This window comes from Bactrocera neohumeralis, chromosome 5, assembly GCF_024586455.1.
Source record: "Bactrocera neohumeralis isolate Rockhampton chromosome 5, APGP_CSIRO_Bneo_wtdbg2-racon-allhic-juicebox.fasta_v2, whole genome shotgun sequence".
Lineage (NCBI taxonomy): Eukaryota > Metazoa > Arthropoda > Insecta > Diptera > Tephritidae > Bactrocera > Bactrocera neohumeralis.
This window is the reverse complement of record NC_065922.1, coordinates 52,819,393-52,839,690: the sequence shown is the minus strand read 5'-3', so window position 1 is coordinate 52,839,690 and position 20,298 is coordinate 52,819,393. Positions and strand designations below refer to the sequence as shown.

General features: G+C 36.9%; 2 protein-coding genes across 2 annotated transcripts in view; both read left to right on the top strand.

The window, feature by feature from the left end:
* LOC126759302 (uncharacterized) overlaps positions 1 to 20,298 on the top strand; it is a 54,398-nt gene that overhangs the window by 2,523 nt on the left and 31,577 nt on the right. The window contains exon 2 of the mRNA XM_050474037.1: positions 2,091 to 2,353. Coding sequence (XP_050329994.1) covers positions 2,091 to 2,353 — 263 coding nt within the window. The remainder of the gene's footprint in view (positions 1 to 2,090; positions 2,354 to 20,298) is intronic.
* On the top strand, positions 18,775 to 19,494 carry LOC126758030 (salivary glue protein Sgs-4-like). Its single transcript, XM_050472014.1, has 3 exons — positions 18,775 to 18,799; positions 18,857 to 19,345; positions 19,418 to 19,494. Exons 1-3 carry the CDS (start codon positions 18,775 to 18,777, stop codon positions 19,492 to 19,494), a joined length of 591 nt encoding a protein of 196 aa, XP_050327971.1.

The following is a 20,298-nucleotide window of genomic DNA, read 5'->3' as shown; positions in this document are numbered from 1 at the left end:
TAAGTTTGCCACGAAGTTTGTAACACCCAGAAGAAAGCGTCGGAGACCCTATAAAGTATATAGAAAAATTCCTGCATTACTGCATATAAATAGCGGGGAATGCTCGATATATGAAAAATATGTCACAATGCACCCCACGCTTTTCTTACAATAATGCAGGAATTTTTCCATCATTATTATTGTTAGTTTACACAAAGAATTATTTTTCACTTTTTATTTAGATATGCTTTACAAGTAAAAGCGTGTTTTCTAGTTTTATTAAACTATATTTATTCTTATTTGATATCTTTTTTACGAAGTGACTATTACTCCAGAAATGGTAATCAGAAGGGACAGGGTCTAGGCGATTAAATCGGTGAGGCAAAACTTCTCACTCGCTGTTTTTCAAATATTAGAAACGATTTTGGAACATTAGGACGAGCATTGTGATGATGGAAAATTATTGTCTCGTATCTAGTCACAAATTAGTGTCGTTTTTCGGCAACTGTTTGCTTTAATTTGATGAATTGTTATCGTTAACGTTCACTTTTAATGGTTTTACCCAGTTTTAAAAGCTAATTCCACCAAACAAACAAAAATAGAGCCTTGACATATTGGATATTCAGCACTGCTAACTTAGGTCATCATCAGCCATAGTCTGATGCAAAATCCGACTTCCTTTTGTAGCATCCATGCAGCATTTTTGACATGTAAAATCGTCTGTCAATGTCTCTTGGTTCCTATTCATGTGACACTTCCTTGCTTTTCGATGTACTGATTTCAAATGCTTTGAAATAGCTGCCTGAATGACTTCCGCATATTCGGCAAGCTCTTCTTGTACTTGTCAACAATCTGCATCGAGTAATGCTACCAGTTCATCATTCCTCTTCAATCTTTTTTTGGCCGCCCAGGACGTTCTCCGCTTTCGAAGTCGAAACCGCGACTTTTAAATTGTGCAAACTACTTTTGGAACGTTCGCTGAGCTAGAACATACCCACTATAAACTAACACCGAAATACGATAACTTTCGCCGAAAGTTTACCACATATTAAAGTATTGAAGAAGAACTCTCTGCAAAAACACTTTTCACAAAGTTCGACATATGTGAGTGGAAAACGTTACTGTGTTGTTTATACTACAAATAGATGACATAGTTATTATAGTTGAAAGAGAGGCACAAGATCAGTAGCTTTCCAATGCTTGTTTGGAATAATTGAATAGTAATAGACCCATCTCTTAGAATAGTTATAAACCCAGAATAAACATGCTTTGACAGAAGTAAAGAACATTATCTAACTAGCTTTGAGTAGGCGGTCTGCTATCGGAGTGAGTTCTAAAATTCCCCGAAAGAGGTCGCATTCCAAATCAATGAGTGGTAAGTCTAACGTTTCCTTTATGACAGTATTTTGAAAAATATTCCAAATATCTGAAAACATTACCTGCCTTCGCCTGGAATTCAGAAAGTTCATACGCTGGCAGTTCAATGACTAACAGGTATAAAGCAAAGAAAAAGTCACCAGGAGTTGTGACATTGGCGCAGTTTCTAAATAATTAAGTGCAGTCTTCAAGCTTTGAATTTACGGTATGCACGAATCGTTTGCTGAAACATGCTACCCCTATCAAATAAATATTAAAGTATTTGCTTGAATTCTCGATCCTAATTTCGAAGGTATATTGAAAGTAGAAACCCTGACAAACTTTTATTGAAACAAATTAGGAAAAACTGATACGAATAACCAACAAATAACGGACAGGTGCGATTGAACACTTCTAATGTGCAACGAAAGTATTTCGAATAATATCCAAACATAACAACAAAAACACACACACAAGCTGCTTCAGTAATAGAAAAGAAATAGAATTGAAGTGCTGTTTCCTCAAGCACGTTTGCAACAGCACAACACTTACAAATTGACTAGTCTAATGCCACATCTGTAGGTGAGAACGTGTTCTAGTGGCACTTGGCAGGTGCTCATATGCGTACGAGAATGCTTATAACGGTGCTAATCCATATGTTAACACATATTAACAACTTTTTCACACACGCACACCCACTCACTTGCTTACGCAGTGCTTCAACTTGTTTCTTTTCTTGTTTTTGTAATTCGCAGGCTTATTTCTCGAGTGTCCCGGCACGACGGCCATGTCGCTGCGCAGCACATTGGAACGCATCTCGTCGCCGATACATTCATTATCCATTTATGATTTCGATCGTTCGGTCACGTCGCTCTCGCAGGATGTCTTTCAACCAGGTGTCAATATAAGGCATTTGCAATTTTCACACTCACACTTGGAGACGCTAAAGGATAACAGTTTGCGGCATGTACGTGCAACATTGGAGTCGTTGAGCATTGTTAATGGAAAATTAACACAGGTATGTTACCAACCATACACATACACACACATTCACATATCAATATGCGTATTATCCGTGCGCATAAGTGGCAAGCGTAATAAAACAAAAACAGCAACAACTACATAAGCAAAACATTAACGAACAACTTGGCAAAGTGCGGTGTCTGTAACCAAGCGGTTAGCCGGCAAAGCAGTCGGCATGTTTATGTGTGTTATATTTATAATACATTCTTCACATATGACTACTAAGAATTTAAATATCTACTTCTACTTTGAAGCCGATAAAATCACTATTAATTTAATTTGTGGCAATATTAAACTGAATATCTCCCTTCCGCCTTTTTGTCTTTTGAATTTCGCGACTATGTATAAAGCGCTACAGAGTTCGTATCTGGCAATACTATACATCTTTGCAAGGTCTTGACAGAACCTACGAATCGACGCTACGCATGATTAGTTTGTATATTGCGTTCAACAGACAGTTATAGCCGTCTAAACATGGAGTTTACTAAAGCCGAAATTCGCGCTATTTTAAAGTTTTCCTTCGTTAAAGGCAAATCCGCTAGAGGGGAGTATTATGAAGTTGCCGTCTAGATGAAAACTGATTATTGAACTAAATCCGATCACTGTAACGCTTTTTATAAAGCATTGAATAAAGAGCAAAAAAGCGGAAGGGAGAAATATTCCAACCATATATGTACAGTACTATATGTTAATTCGTGAAAAATACATAAAATTCAGCAATGAGTAATGGAAAACTTTGGGAAATCTCAAAAATTTGTTAAAAATTGGAAACATGTACTAATATTAATAATTTCATTCTAAACATAGTATGTAAGAAAGAATTAAATCCGGACAAAACCGAATAGTGAAAACTCTCGAAAAATATCAGGTATAGGGCAATGTCATGCACCTATTACCTCCAATGTTGATACAAAGCAAGACAAAAATTTAACTTTAGCTGAATATTACCCTTCACAGGCGTATGTTTTATAGCAAAATATATATGTAGTATATAAATCTTGATTATTATCGGCCAGTATATATAACAACTCTGTGCTATAGATCGGAACAATTTTCTCCAGTTTTAGAGATGTCTCGCATAACAAGCTGTTCCAATTTTTCGAATAAGTTAAGCTTTCACGGGATATTGACAATATTTTACTTAGCAGTAAGTTTCTTACAAAACTATGAATTTTGCGATTTATAATAATTTTCAATTCAGTTATGAAATTCATTAGAAAAAATGCCTTAAAATAATCAAAATTTAACTGTAAATATTTTTCAAACGATTAAGTTTTCGAAAAAATCATAGTAGCTCTTTTTTGAGGAACATTCAATCATCAACATTCTAAGAGGTCGAAGTTTCCGTACTTTTTTAATGAAAAAATACAGAAACTTCAAATTTTATGGAGAAAAGCATTCTTTTGGCATTTATTTTTTGAAGATTACCACCTTTAAATGTTGGCCGCAGCTACGTCTCAGGTGGTCCATCCGTTGAGTCCAACTGGCGATTGACACGCGAGATGTTTTGCTCCTACGCCTGAATCGAAGCGGAATTGTCCGCATTGACTTTTGACTTTACATAACCCCACAGCAAAAAGTCTAACTGTGTGATATTACACCGACCGACCGAAGGCGTGAAATTATCTGCTCACCGAAGGGGTTTCTCAATAAAAGCATTTATTGATGCGATTTGTGGGAAGTGTTACTCGTTGGCTTGTTGAAACCAAAGGTTGCTGAGATCACGAGCTTTGACTTCAGGCAGCAAATAGTCGGTTATCATGGCGCGATAACGTTTGCCGTTGACGGTTATATTTCCATAATTTTTGAAAAAAATATGGACCGATAATTTCACCCCATCACAAACCAAACCAAGCTATAGTTTTTTCTGGAGATAATGCCAACTTCTGAATCTCTTCAGGTTGCTCTTCGTTCACTAACGCTAAAAAAAAAATTTGCTCTTAAACATCGGATCTTCTTGGAACTTTTCAAGAGCCCATAAAGTGAAGCGATGTCGTTTGAAAAGGTCGAACGGCTTCAGTTGTTGTACAAGCTGTTCATACGTCAGTTCGAGTTGCTGCGATCAACTCTCCACGGTCTTCGTGTACACTCTCCGCTACTGCGTGCTGAACATGGCCTATTCGGTCGAATATTATCCAATAGTCAATGCCGGGTCTCAAGATGGGTAATGGTATTGCGTATTGGTATAAAGGACAACAATTTGTAAACGTTGTTGATACATAAGTCTTTCCGTGAAGAAATGCCGAACAATACTGAACAAAACTAATATGACAGCTTGGCACAACTCACGCGTGTTATGTCAAAGAAGGGTTACTAGAAAAGGTACATCTACTTGGATCATCGGTTAGTATTTTTCCGGTTGGAGCGCAGGAGGTTGTTGAAAGGTACGATATTTTCGACCTCGAAACACTTTTCATTAGCACTTTTGAGATGGCCTTCAGCTCCTTCTGCGAATTTTGTTTTATCTCTGCGATCGACAGAAAACGGGTTCCACGGAGCGGCTGTTTCAGTTTGGTGAATACGGTGATAGATTAATGGTATTCATTGTTTTTGGGTTTAAATTCATTCACAATCGTCGCTCGATGCGATGATGCATTATCATCGTGTAAAATCCATGAAATGTTCTTCCACAATTCCGGCCATTTTCGACGGATGTTCTCACGCAAACGTCTCAATACGGCCCAATAAAAGTCCTTATTGGCCATCACTCCCTCTGGAACAAATTCTAGATTTATCGAACCACGAATATCGAAAAAACAATGACCATCACCTTGATTTTTGAGCGGCTTTGGTGTAGAGTTTTGGCTCGTTTTTTCTTCCATTTTGATGATTGTTGACTTGTTTGCACGTCAAGCTCAAAAACCCATGTCTCATCGGCAGTTATAAATGTGGAATCGAAATTCGCACGGTCTGCCATGTCCAAAGAGACCTGTTTACGGTATTAAAAAAAATATAAGCTTTATTGGGACGAGTCGGCAGGAACGCGGTTGATACCCACAATATCCATCAAAATCATGCGAACGGACTCGCGAGTGATGTCGAACTCTCTTGCCATCTCTCTAATACTTGCTTCACGATTTTCAAGTACCATATCCTTTACTTTTTTAATATTTTCATCAGGTGAAGAAGTCGAAGGTCGTCTAGATCGAGGCATGTCTTCAATGGTCTCACGATCGTCTTTGAATACTTCGTATTACTCGTTGGCTTGTGTTTTTGATAAAACTGAACAACCGGAAGCCTTTTCCAACATTCACAATGATTCCGCACACGAAATATGTTGAGAAATACAAAATTTGAGTAAAATTCTTTGTTCGATATTTTTATCCGTTGTAAAAATCGCAACGCAGTATTGAGGAGTACCGACTTAAGTAGCTGCTGTAAAAAAATTGGTGTTCAGTTGGCGCACATATTTGGCATAGTGATTAAGGACAGCCCTACCAACTTAGCAAAATACATTTTCCGGTTCCTTTTTTCACAATGTAAGTGATCAGCATATCGAACTGAGTACGATTTTGTTATGAAATGTCAAATTCTGAACATTTTTGTTGTTTTTTCTTGAAATATTAACAAAATTTTATGAAAATCAAACTATTGATACTTATATTTAACAACTTTTCAATGGCTACGCACCACAGTGCAACGTGTTTAGATTAAGCATTGTCTATCAGCCGTTGACTGTAACGAAGCAGGTAGTAAATTTAATTATGCAGCATATTTCAGGCGCACCCACACACGCCACATGCCGGCGATATGTTGATGATATGCAAACTTCAGCAAATTTGCAATTGCATGTGTGTGTGTGTGTTTGCGCATTTTTCTTGCACTCACTGACAGTTATGCCAACAGTTGTGCTAGCTTTTGCATGCGAAGAATTGGCAAGCGTGTTGGTACACAGACCCAGCTGAGAAGTAGCGCTCACAACTGGATTAGAGCAAACCGCCGGATCCGATCGCCTTACGTTTGAATTGCTTTGCTGCTTCGGTTGCACTCATCTTTGCTTAGCACCTCGCACACTTCACACACTTCTTCATCAACACCAGCTCTTCGGCTGTGCGGCTGCTTGGCTGCTTTGCTCAGCTGTCGTCCGCATAACGCATGAGTGCGTCTGTCAGTTTCGTGCAATTTGTCTACCTGTCTGCCGCCATGTCTGACGGCCGCCTAACTGTATGTTATTTTCTTCGACTGCTGTTAAATACGTGTCAGCAAATATTCGCCCGAAATTACGCATTCATGCATTTTGTGTTGGTTTCATGCGAAATGTACGTGCCAAACGGGCTTGCAGCAGTCCTCCACTACATGTAGCGGTATTATGCTCGCACACATACACACACACGTATATGCATACGTGCGTTGTGGCAGTACGTTTTTGTGGCAGGCACGTTTACGACGATTTGCCAAATTGAAATTTCGTAAATAATATTCTTAAGGTGAATATTTAATCCATTGTATAATTTAGACGGAAAGGTCATGTCTCATAATGTTTTTTTTTAGTGGAATTGTCTGTTTATTGACTGAAAGTCATATGAAGCCGGTCATAATGTTACCTCGACTAATGATTTCTTCGTGCCTGAATTGGAGCATGCTGGGTGTGGACGACCTTTCATTCTAACAAGGTGGCGCTACATACCCTACATCCAATGAAACAATGAATTGTTGAAGAAACTTTTGGTGCAATATACTACCGTTGGACTATTCTTTGTGGGGTTATTTGAAGTCGCTTGTTGAGGCCTTAGAAAAGAATGTTTGAGGACTTCTTGCTGACATTCCTGCAAAAGGTGTTCGAAAATTGGGCCTTTCTCAAAATATTATGATTTTTTTAAATAATTTTATTTACGTCGCAACTCTATGCTAAAGTGTACCTAAATCAAATTTTTATCGAAATATTTCTGGAAGACATTCAAAATATTCAAATATTTTTTTCTTTTATAATATTACACACAGTAGGTGACAACTCTGTTGCCACCAGTGAGTCTGGTTTATTGATAAAAACCAACGGCCTCAAATAACCCAACAAGAGGTAGTGAAATGGTGTTAAATCACAACTTGGAGGCCATACAATGTCACAATTTCTTGAAATAATCAAATCTCCATACTTTTCTCGCTATAATTCGGTTGTAGCTCGTGCTGACACGAACACGAAGGCCCTTCTTGTTGGAACCAGATGTTGTCGAGATCAACTTTTTCCAATTGCGGCCATAAAAAGCTGGTGATCATCGATCTATATCGCTTTCCATTGACAGTAACGGGGTCACCAGCTTCTTTTCGAAGAAGTACGGTCCGATAATTCCACCAGATCAAAAACCACACCAAACTGTCAATTTAGGTGAATGTAATATTTGTTCATAAATAATTTGTGGATTTTCTGCGCACCAGAATCGACAGTTTTGTTTCTTTACCGCACCACACAGATGAAAGCAGAAGCTCTCTGCGGAGAAGATGATTTTCTTTAAAAAAATCTTTTTCGCTTTCTAATTGTTGTTCAAAGGAAAAATCAGCAAATTCATGGCGTTTATGATGGTTCAATTGCTTCAGTTCTTGAGTGAGAACAAGACAAAGGATGCAATCCCAAATTCTTTCTCAAAATCCGCCAGGTTGTGGTTTGAAACAGTTTCAATTCTTGAGAATGTCTTGGAATCGACAAATTGCGGTCTTCAGCAGCACTTGCCTGAACGACGGCACTATTTTTACAACTTCGAGCGGTTCTTTGTCTAATCGGCTCTTGAAGATCTTGCAAAAAAAAATCCACGCTCAACATTTTCCACAATTCGACGATTAGCGACCACAGGTGAATGATTATTATGACCATAAAATGGCAAAAGCGCACGCAAAGTTGCAATTCGAGAATGATTATTTGGATAATAAAATTGAAAAATTTGTAAACGTTGTTCTTGTGTATATCTTTCGACGATAAAGTTGTACTGAATACAGAGAAAAAAAATTACAGATCATGACATATTAAAAATGGCCGAAACGACACTTGGAAAACTCGATACTTTTTTTTGGTTGGTTTGTACGAAAATTCCTGATCATTTTTACATAGGGGTCTTACAAGCAGACATTATCCTTACACATATACTAAATATAATTGAAAGTGGGCGTTAGTCTTAACAAACCGTTACGAAGTTGGATAGTTTCATTTTCAATAAACTGAGAATATTAATAATCTATATCGCTAGTATTCGATAAATGGCCGATCTCATCCATGATTAGGTTCATAAGAAGCTATTCACTTGTGGTCTGGTGATTCAGTATTTTGAAGAATAATATCGGATTTCTTATGATTTAATTCCTGAATGAAACAACTTTAAATTTTGAAAGTATTTTACCTACAAACTCTGGATCAAATGAAATGGGTATTGATATTGTAAAAGTGGCAAGTTGAAAACCGCTAAAAATAGAGATGCTACGACAATCTTTGCTGTCATTCTTTTTTTTGAGATAACACCAGCTAAAAGTTTGAGTTGCTTCTCTTCTTTATCGGCGTAGACACCGCTTACGCGGTTATAGTAACTATGTACATATATAATAGTTTGTCAAAAAAGTCTTGCGGTATTTTCGCTAGTTGGCCCTGAAAGCGCGTAGTTCTAGTTTTATTCGTCGCATCGGGTCATGCTATACCTTTTTGGAAAGCTCATTTCACGCGCTAACACGTTTGATTGATTGTCGTTTCTTTTAAGTCGTTCGTGAGTTATAGCGTCGCAAACATGGAGCAGAATAAACAGAAAATACGGCATATTTTACAGTACTACTACGATAAAGGCAAAAATGCATCTCAAGCCGCCAATAAAATTTGTGCAGTTTATGGACCCGATACAGTTTCCATTTCCACCGCACAACGATGGTTTTAACGTTTTTGTTCTGGTGTAGAGGTGGTCGAAGATGCGCCACGCTCCGGAAGGCCTGTCGTCGAAAATTGCGATAAAATCGCTGAATTGGTCGAAAGAGACCGGCATAGTAGCAGCCGTAGCATCGGTCAAGAGCTGGGCATGAGTCATCAAAAATTCATTTCAATTTCAATAAAAAAAAAATTCAATAAAAATACCGCAAGACTTTTTTGACAAACCATTATATAAATGTATATCACTAGTATTAATAAATTTTGTTGTCGAAAAAGCGAATAAGTGCCATTCCTATCTTGGGAAATAAGTCTTCGTATTCAATGCACAAGACAATTCAGACTTCGGGTCATGAATAAGCTTTTGTACATATCTGTGTGACGATATATAGCGGTTCTTGTTAACGAGATATTGAACCTTATAACTTGAATCGATACTGAGGTAGCCTATACCATTTTCGACTTCGGTGGAACATGTAAAAGTGATAAATCAAGCACTCAGTGATAATTGGAAGACTTCCAGATATTGCTTGCTGGCAAAACCATTACTACTTGCAATCGAAAACTATATACTGCCTTATTATCTTTACGACAGACAAGAGCGGTCATGAGTTTTTTCGTGTCTACTAATGAAATACTTCGGTAAGAAAATCTTGTAAATCCTTTCCCGTTTTCCGATTTTTACTTATTTAGCGATTTAAGTAAATTTCTCTTGTAACTTGATTGAATTGAATTTTTAAACATTTATTAAAAAGTAATAATTTTTCCATCTTATTGCTTCTCTTGGCCTACTTTTCCGAACTTACATTGTATGCATTTGAAGTATACTATACTTAACAATTCCACTATTAAAAGAAGAATATTTTATTCTCCCTATAAAAATTTTAAAACAACTTTTGCACAGAAAATCTCAACTCCAAACACTTAACGTACTAAACAACAAGCACCAAATCTCCAAAATACTATTGAGATCATAAAAAAAGCGTGCAAAGCACCAAAGCGCAACTTAATTAGCCATTCAAATGAGGCAAGCAAGCATCAACGTAGGGAGAAGAGGGCAGCCGTGAGCAATAACAGAAAGTAGACAGCGCAAATATGCCACTAAACAGCCTTAGAAATATTGTTTTCTACGTCATTAACTTTCAAATATACACAGAAACCACGAAATCTGTTTTGATGGCCGCGTTGTTGTTGCTTTTATTCAAGGCAATATGCAGGCATGCCGCTGAAGGCGAACAGGATGCGCGTAACATTGAATGTTTTGCAACAACAAAGTCTACACAGGCGAGAGGGATTTAAAAGGGAGCCTTTTTGAAAAATACAGACGCACACATTTACACACGTTTGTGTGGAAAGCAAAAATTATGCAGGCGTAGGTGCAGAAATAACGGCGCTCAATAAAATAATTTACACTTTTGCCATTACGAAGAAGCGTGCAAAAGAAAAAGTCAAAACAATAAAGGGTATAACGCGGTAAAGTGTGGCACAAATATAATAAAAGTCAAATGTGCGCAGTTAGAATGTGGAATACCACAAACGCTCTGGCTGCTAACCCCGTTCCGAACACATGTCGACACAGCAATAAAACTCGCAAAGGCAAAAGTGTGACACGCAGTAGCTGTAAATCAAGTCCAATTACGCGAATTTCCAGTTCATTTCCTCAGCCGAATTGTTTGTGGCGTTTGTTTTTTATCGAGCGCACATTTGAATCGCCGAAAAATTAGGTTACGTATACGCCACGACCTGCATGCTAGTACAATACGTGCGCAAATAAAGGAGCCAATAGGCAAAGTTAATAACCGGCAGGAATGTATTGTCTTGTGAGTGCACAAGTATTTTGTCTTAGGAGAGATATGAGTGTTTTAAAACAAAATATATTGTGGCAAAAAAGTACCCGGAAATTGTAATTAAATTCTCCGGATAAATGTTATTTCAAAAGAACGTATTTTGCTAAGTTGGCGTAGATCCTTATTTACTATGCCAAATATGAGCGCGATCTGTCAACAAATATATTTAAGTCAATTTAAAAGTTCGATTTATGAAAGGAGATTTGCACAAAATTTGATTTCTATTTCTAATTAAAGAGTTCGAGTTATGGAGTTTGCTTTAAGAAATTATATAAAACATGTTTTAATATTATGCTTCATGCCACTTACTTGAAAATATCATAACTTAAGCTGTAGATTAGTTAACAATATCAATAATAACACCTCAAGTATTGACCAGAGTTAACCCATTTTTGGCACAAGAGTATGCTGCCATCACAGAATTCTTCTCCGCGAATTCCAATACAAGAACTCACAGATTAACTAATGCGTTCGATAAAAGAACAGCCATATACTCTGGGATTCACATATTTCATGTCTTGATCATTGAGCAGTTATGGTCCCATTTCGAGAAGTTTAGGTCTTAAGTAAAATGCCGAAGTTACCGTGCAAACTTTTATGCTAAGAACTACATTTACGTTTGATTTTTACACTGTAATGTGAAGGCATCGGATGGAAAATTTTTATATGGGCAGTAGGCATAGCTCTCATCAGATTTTACGCCTTTTTTTGCGTATAATATCGAAAAATTTTGATATGAACAAGCAGGCTTACCCAGATGTTGCTTTAGCAAGAAGTGGTGCGTTTTGGTGGCACCAGGTCGTTTTGGAGGGCCGGGAAGAGGTCGCTGATGAATGAGTAAATATAAAAAGAAAACGATGCTCATTGTCCTTTTTGACTTCAAAGGCATCGTCCACCATGAATTTGTTCCTCCTGGACAAACCGTCAATGCCAAGTTTTACGTAAAAGTCCTCAAGAGACTCAAACGAAGGGTCAATCCCTTACAAAAAACCTTACATACTAAAATATATACCATTATATATATTTATATTGATTCATTGAAGCAAATGTACATATATATAACTATGTAATCGATAAATTTTTTAATATCAGCGCCACCCGTCTCACAGCAATCTTCTTGCTTCTTCTGAATACAAACGGGATCGGTGGAATTAGTTATCATTCTGCATAATATCTTGTCAATAACAAGTTGTTCATTTTTAAGTATTAAAACTTTAAAGTTTTTCATGATATCTCAATTTTTACTCAAGTTACAGCTTGCACGGACGGACAGACGGACGGACAGACAGACATCCGGATTTCAACTCTACTCGTCACCCTGATCACTTTGGTATATATAACCCTATATCTGACTCTTTTAGTTTTAGGACTTACAAACAACCGTTATGTGAACAAAACTATAAAACTCTCCTAAGCAACTTTGTTGCGAGAGTATAAAAAAGAAGGAAACGAATTGTTTCAATAATTGACTAACCCGGTGTGGGTTCAGCCTTAGCTATACTGTCTCAATCATCGCTGCATTTATACCTTCCCCGTGGAGATTTTTTAAAGCACTCTTAACATCTTGAGATTATAGGAAAGCGAGAAACCTTTCTACAGAAAAGGAGACTACGCAAAGCAGAGAAAAGAAGATTTTTAAATTCAGCTTATTTTCGAATGCGGCTGGTAGAGGGTTAAAAATTATTATAAGCAACAGGAAGAAACGTTGACTTTGGTTGCACTGAAGCTATAATACCCTTCACGAATGAAAAAGTTTCCATACAAGAGCTTTATTTTGATAGTTTAGCTTCTTTATGCTAGAGCAATTTGTTCTCACCAATATGTTTGGACATTATAGCGTTATTTTGGACAATATTCCTAACGACATTGCGTGACTAATAGTACTAAATATAATAGCTATGGTAGAAGAAATAGATTTCGATTATTCAGTTTATATGTATATATGTCAAATACCGTCCGATCTGAAAAAGAAGAAAACCTGCAAAATTTCAGATTAATATCTCAAAAACGGAGGAATTAGGGTCCCCGACATTTCCTTTTGGGTGTTGCAAACTTCATAGCAACTTAATATTCCCTGTTGATGGTATAAAAAAGCTTCAAAAAAGTGGAAACTGGGCTTAAAAACTAGGTTCGTAATAAATCCATTTTTATATTTCGCTTTCTCTTTATCAAATATTAGGTCGCACGTTTCGGAATGTCTGCTACATGAATGCGATAAAAATAGTATTATCTGAGGCTTCGCACACTTTCATATTATTTTCGTTACATTTTCGTATATAAATAGCAGCGACACAATATACGCAATTTTATTCGACTACCTGCCTTAGTATAGAAATCTATCCCAATTCAAACACATTTCAAGTAGTTAACGCCATGTCTTCTAAACGCACTTTGCTCCTTAGTAAGTATGAAACAATTTTCTGTAAATATTTTAACTTAGTCTAACTTTTCTAGTTTTTTTGGGCGCCTTTATTTTTTCGTCATTGTTGACCCAAACACATTGTGCTTATTTGAAATATTTCTCTGCAAATGAACAATCCTTGTTGGGCCATCTGCGACCAGTACGGCAGGGATCACTTCCGATACCGAGACCAGCATTTCAGGGGAATGCGCCTGCACCAAGACCAGCCAGGCAAGGATCACGACCGCCGACCCGGCCAGCCGTCCAGCCCGGGTCAAGTGGAACAAGACTAGCTGGTTCAGGACAATGCTAAAGGCCAGCGCAAAAAACTAAGCAGAGTTCCGAACCATAGTTTAGAATAAAGCATGATTTGGTTTTTTACTAATGGTACATCATTTTTCAGAAGAAATATAGTAATAATATACAAATAATATCAGTACTTTTACTAGGAGGAATGAAAAAAAAACGAGACGAAAAATTCTTGGTATTTAAATAGTTAAAGCTTTATTGTTTCATAAACTTGGATAATTCTGCACAATTTGGCTTTAAAGTGTTTACCAACGAAACCTAAAAACATGCTTAATAAAGGATTAAATTGTTTACTTTTTGATTATAAAAGAAACCGCAACAAAAACATCTTGAAGAAGGCAGACGCCGTACAAATCTTAATGTTATTATTACCACAGTTGTTATTGCTATTGTGTGTGGACCGGTATATCTGTATAGTTACATGTCTGCTAAAACAATAAATTATAATAAACATTTCTTAATATAAAAGCAATATTTATTACTCAAACAATGGCTGTTTAGCCAGGGTAAAGAAAATTTTTGTAATGGAAGACTCTTCAATTGTCTCTTTCCGTAAAGATATTAAGACAAAGTCGAAGTATAAAACTACCGCTGAACTTACGGCCAGACATCAATTGAGCCTCAACTTCCCAGTCGCGATATTTCCAGCATTATGTTCAGAAATTTATTTAAGCTCCGTAAGTTCCTCGTTTTCATTTTATAAAATCCTTTCTCAGACCAACTTTTATATTTTAGTTTTTGGTGCCACACTGCTAGTGGCCATATTTGTGATAACTAATGCTCAGCCCGATGTGTCTGTAAGCGCGCTGCCAGGAAGTGCGTTGCCTGTAAGTGTATTGCCAGTAGGTTTAAAGTTCCAAAAACAGAGATTACCGCGACCAAGTATACCAACATGGAGGCCAAATATACCAACATGGAGACCAAATATACCAACATGGAGACCCAGGCCTCCAACAAGAAGACCAACTTTCCCACCAACGAGAAGACCAACACCACCAACCAGAAGACCACCACCAATAACGTTGAGGCCAACACCACCCACCAAAAGACCAACACCACCAACTAAACGTCCACCTACTTGGACTGTAACTATAACCGTAACTAGGAAACCAAGAATGGTAAAACGGGCCTTACCTCGCAAATGTTCTAAGTCACTAAAATGTACAGCCGCCGGTCCAGCTCTATGCGTGCGTAGTCGAAATAAGAAGCTCTGTCGTCGGGTGGCCAACAGGTGCGCTTTGCGGACACTCAATTGTCAAGCGAAGCCACGTAACAGTAAGTACAAATCTAAAAAAAGTTGTCATTAAAAGTTTTCATGAATTGTTGTAACTGTTTCTCCTACAGATTGGGGTGTCACGCGACAGAAGCGCTGTGGTAAGCTGAAAGTTGGCGCGAAGGCAGAGAAATGTAAAAACTAGCGAAGAAATGTATTAAAATTGTAATTAAGAAGAGCTTTGAAGCCTTTAAAATTAATAAGTGTAAATATATATAAAATATATATGTAATATATGTAATATATGTATGTAATATATATAACTACAAAAACAATAAACCGATTTAAAGTCTTTAAAAATGTTTTATGCTTAAAATTTTGGTCATAACTATGATTTATGTATGAATCGTTCGCGAAGTACGTAATTGGACTAAAAAACTTGCTCTTTTTGCGGTGCTTATATCGCTCTTGCCCGACGAACAGAGTATTCAACAAACAGCTATTCGATTTCAGGAAAAAAGTCAAAGGTCTTCTAGTATGTATTATGTTCTCAATCTACCATTTAGAATCTAACTCACTGCAAAAATTGTTCTTTCTAAATAATTGAAAGTCATTAATAATTCCAAAAAAGTTCCATTAAACTCAGCACAACTTTAGGAATGAGTAACCAACCCATGTATGGACTTTTTGATGTGGGATATCGTAATGAAAATGCTCTTTTCATATTGGTTTTCAGTTTCGAAAATAGTTCTATTGGGATAGATTAGGCGAATACGAAAAGGTTAATGGGAGAAACCACTTTTTTCCAATTCAACTAGATAATTAGCTTCTGGACGACCTGGTATTCGGTTGTTCGGTAATCTCTTTTCATCAATTCGTGTGTCTCAGCGATTTTTAGAGAGCTTTTAGCCATGTCCGACAGCCTTTCTATATCCCTCAATGTTTGAGATATCGACCTTACAAATTTTACAAATATTTTTTTCTCTTCAAGGAGATGCTCATTTGTAGGAGAGCTTTCCATGTGACGAGAAAACTTCAAGAAATTTGACATGGGATGAAATCTCCGAAGAAATTATCCAAATTTTACTCCTTACATATATGCACACTTTTGCATTTATTGAAATAACTGTAATTTCATCCAATGTAGGCGATTTTAAATATAGGACCTGAGGTGTAACAACGAATTAAGTTCGATTCAAATTTCGGGGTTCACCCAATGTACAGAACGAATTATAACAGACGTAACACTTAGAATTCTTAAAAGCAATATCGCCTAGGCAAAGAAAGCAATATATATACATTAGAGTGGGTCGATTTTTTACTATAAAATCAAGTTATGCTGGAAATATTCTATAAAATATATTCTAAGAAATCTGAATAATCGCTTGTATGTATGAGAGATATGTGATAAAGTTTTCTGATCTTGCCGATTCCGAAAAATAATCGAAAGAATATCAAAATGCACCTATCTATTTAATTTCATTGCAATATTTCAAAAACTGACAAATTATAATTATCTTATAATTCGTAAAAATAACTTCGCACGAAAAATTGCTGACTCGGAACCGGTTTTAGACCCATAGTTCTTTACACGGAGTTGATCAGAATGATCCATAGAACATTTCACGCATTTGCGATATTTCCGTTTTATTGGCTCTCTCTGACTCAACCTGCTCTAATATATACATAATTTACATAAAAAGCTGTTCTCCCGGGCTCTTTTCACATTTAGATCTCTTGTCGAGAGATGGTAGTAATATTATCGACGCAAGCAGTTAAATTTTTGAGGAATACGGGATCTAATCTGAATCAATCACAGCGGATTAACATTCGTTTAAAGTGATAGCTCATAAATTTCCACTTTTGGGATAAATAAGTGGTCTATTCGGACCAAAACCATGCCTCCTTCCTGAATATAACCCCCTAAAGGGGCTACAGGGGTTTCCTCGGGTAAAAAACAGTCTTATTCAACAATTTTTTTATCATATAAAAAATAAAATATTTTATTAGAATTTTTAATTTTTACACACAAACAAAATTCTGAAATTTTTGGAAAAAAAATTTTGAACTCGGCGATAGTGATGCCATTTCCGGTAGCCCTCGGAAGAAAATGGGCCCGCGTTGGCAGGATAACTCCTTATAGAATCAACTAAAGTGAAAAAATACGTGTTCTAGTTAAAACATTAAGTTAGTCGAAGGAAAAATTCTGAAAATTGGATAATTGGCAGACATTTTTACAAAAAAATTAAATTTTCAGTGAAAATTTCGCGACATGTTTTTTCAATAGTTCAAAAACTCGTTCATTGAAGTCCTTAAGAATTGTATCTCAAAAACCTGTATAAAATTTCATGAAAATCTCAGAAAAATCTTGCCAACCGACTTCAAAATCACGATTTCGAGAAAAACGCGTTTAAAGACGGCGCACTTAGCCTAGCTAGCCTTGAGCCCACACGTTCTCAAAGCTGGACAATATTCGCTGTTTTGAAACCCGTAAACCCATGTATCCCCTAAAGTATCTAATTCTTATTGAACTCTGCACTCAATATGTCGAATCTTGACTATAACATGGTCTTGTTATACCCTGAACAGAGTATATTAAGTTTGTCACAAAGTTTGTAACACCCAGAAGGAAGGGTCGGAGACCCTATAAAGTATATATATAAATGATCAGTATGTAGAGCTGAGTCGATTTAGACATGTCCGTCTATCTGTCCATCTGTCTGTATATATACGAACTAGTCCATCAGTTTTTAAGATATCGTTTTAAAATTTTTCAAACGTCATTTTCTCTTCAAGAAGCTGCTCATTTGTTGGAACTGCCGATAACGGACCACTATAACATATAGCTGCTATATAAACTGAACGATCGGAATCAAGCGCTTGTATGGAAATCTTTCACATTTGACAATGTATCTTCACGAAATTTAGCATGGATTACTGTTTAAGGAAACAATATGGTCTCCAAAAAATTGTTCAGAACGAATTTCTATAGCTTCCATACAAACTGAACACATAGTCACTAAGAGAAATGCACCTGTGAAGGGTATTTAGCTTCGGTGCAACCGAAGTTAACGTTTTTTCTTGTTTTTCTTTTGAAATCCTTTCAAATGATTCAAGGTCCACTTGCAAGCCAGCCAGGCCATGACGTTCGAACGGATAAAAGCACACCAACTTTGATGGTATTGAATAAGGTGGAAGCAGAGGCAGGAAAAGACCTCTACATTGAAAAAATCAGGTGGAGAGCGACATAATTTCGCTTGGTATTTCCAACTGGAACCAAGCACCGAAAAGACGACGCGAATGAATTGAAGTTTTCGAAATTAAGATGTCTTTAAACGGACTTGCGAACTACAAACTGTCAAATAGTTTCTTCGAATGATTGAGAGGAGTGGCTGACTTTCGTATTTTTTATAATTTTATTATTTTCATATATAATAGATAGTATATGATCTCACTTACCCCGATTTCCGCCTGAGGTTGCTGAAAATAAAAAAAGAACACAAATTATTACTAAATGCACAAGTAAAGATATATGGTATTCAAAATTAATTTTTGTGAAAACAAAGCTATCTGGTTCTACACAAAATGGTAACTGCAAACGAAGCAACAAACAAATAAAAGCATTTCAGACAGTCCATTCACTAAATGCATTGATTTAATTGAAAATAATTAAACAAGTGTTAAAGCAGAAATCATTTGTTCCGTGAGATCTGTTCAAGTATATAACATCGTAGGAACTGTTGTGAAGACATCAGTTGAGTTCCACACTCACAGTACATCGAAGCAAGCGGTTCGAAAAATTGGAAGAAAAATGCCCAGGAATTTATTTACATTCCGTAAGTTCAAGAATCTTTCAACCAGATACTTTATTAATAATTGTATTCCGTTTTCAGTTTTCGGAGCTACGCTCTTAGTCGTCCTAATAATAATGGCTGAAGCTCAGCCCGGCCCAGAAGTCCAAGGCTGGTGGCCCACAAGGCGACCAACTAGACCCACACGACCGACTAGACCACCAACACGTCCGACTAGACCCCCAACACGACCGACTAGACCAACACGGCCGACTAGACCACCAACACGACCGACCAGACCACCAACTCGACCGACTAGACCAACTCGGTGGACACCACCCACTTGGAGAACACTACCGACTAGGCCAACCTGGAGACCGACTAGACCAACCTGGAGACCTACTCGAGGTCCTAGACCAGCAAGAGCAGCAACAAGAACTGCCGCACCTCCTGCATGCCCACGTAAGCCTGTTAGGTGTACCACCACTGGTCCGTCATTATGTGTGCGCAGCCGAAATGGAAAACTTTGTCGTCGCGTAGCTAACCAGTGCGCCTTACGTAACCTCAACTGTCAATCAAAGCCCCGTAACAGTAAGTACCGTTGTCTGATATAATCATACTTTGTATTTATTTATGTATTATCTTTCTCATTACTCAATCTAGATTGGATCGTTTCTAATCTGAAGGGATGTTGCAAGCTTAAGGTGGGCCAACGTCCGGTTAACTGCAGGGACCTATAAGGAAACGAGTGCCGAACAATCAAGCATTAAATTTTTGGAATCATTTAACTAATTAAGATAATATTTGGAAATTTTAGTAGATTTGAAGAGATATTTGTTAAAATAAAGTCAAAAATTATTCTTTCAAAATAATACGTCGAACCTTTATTATTATTATAACTATGAGTTTCGTAAAGTGACACTTAAATTAAAAGGGATAAAGCGGGGTTATAAACAAAAATAAACCCAACATTTATACTGGAAATTTTCATTTAAATTGGATTTAATAATTTATTTTGAATTTTATTGGTGACTACGAAATTATCTCGGGAGTTATGTCAAAGATTTGAGTGCGAATGTTTGCCTTGAATTCGTCAATACTCCGAAGAGGAAAGGATACATAGTATGTATGTATATGTACCTTGCTGTATAACTAATCACTGCATTTCTGGGTTTACAGTCATAGTCTCTTTGTAGTTACACCACATGTTCAGAGAATATTTGTTACCAAAACTGAATAGTTTGATTCGCCTTTTGCAATGATGAGTCGTCTCTGTGAGTTCAAGAGGCATGACGATATTTTTCATGGATTTGTTAGCATAATGATGCAACATTCATCGATACAGAAACAACTACCAAAAGAGTTAGTTATTGCTCATGTAATGGCATTTCAAATATCTCGGATGGATGTTCCGATTCAACAATTTTACTTATTGAAGCCGACAGACAGTATTCAATTGGTTTGGTCAATGTAAACCCAACTGAACTGACCATTGTCCGCTATTTTTGTTCGCTGTTTCGTTGTCAATCCACACATATCTAGAT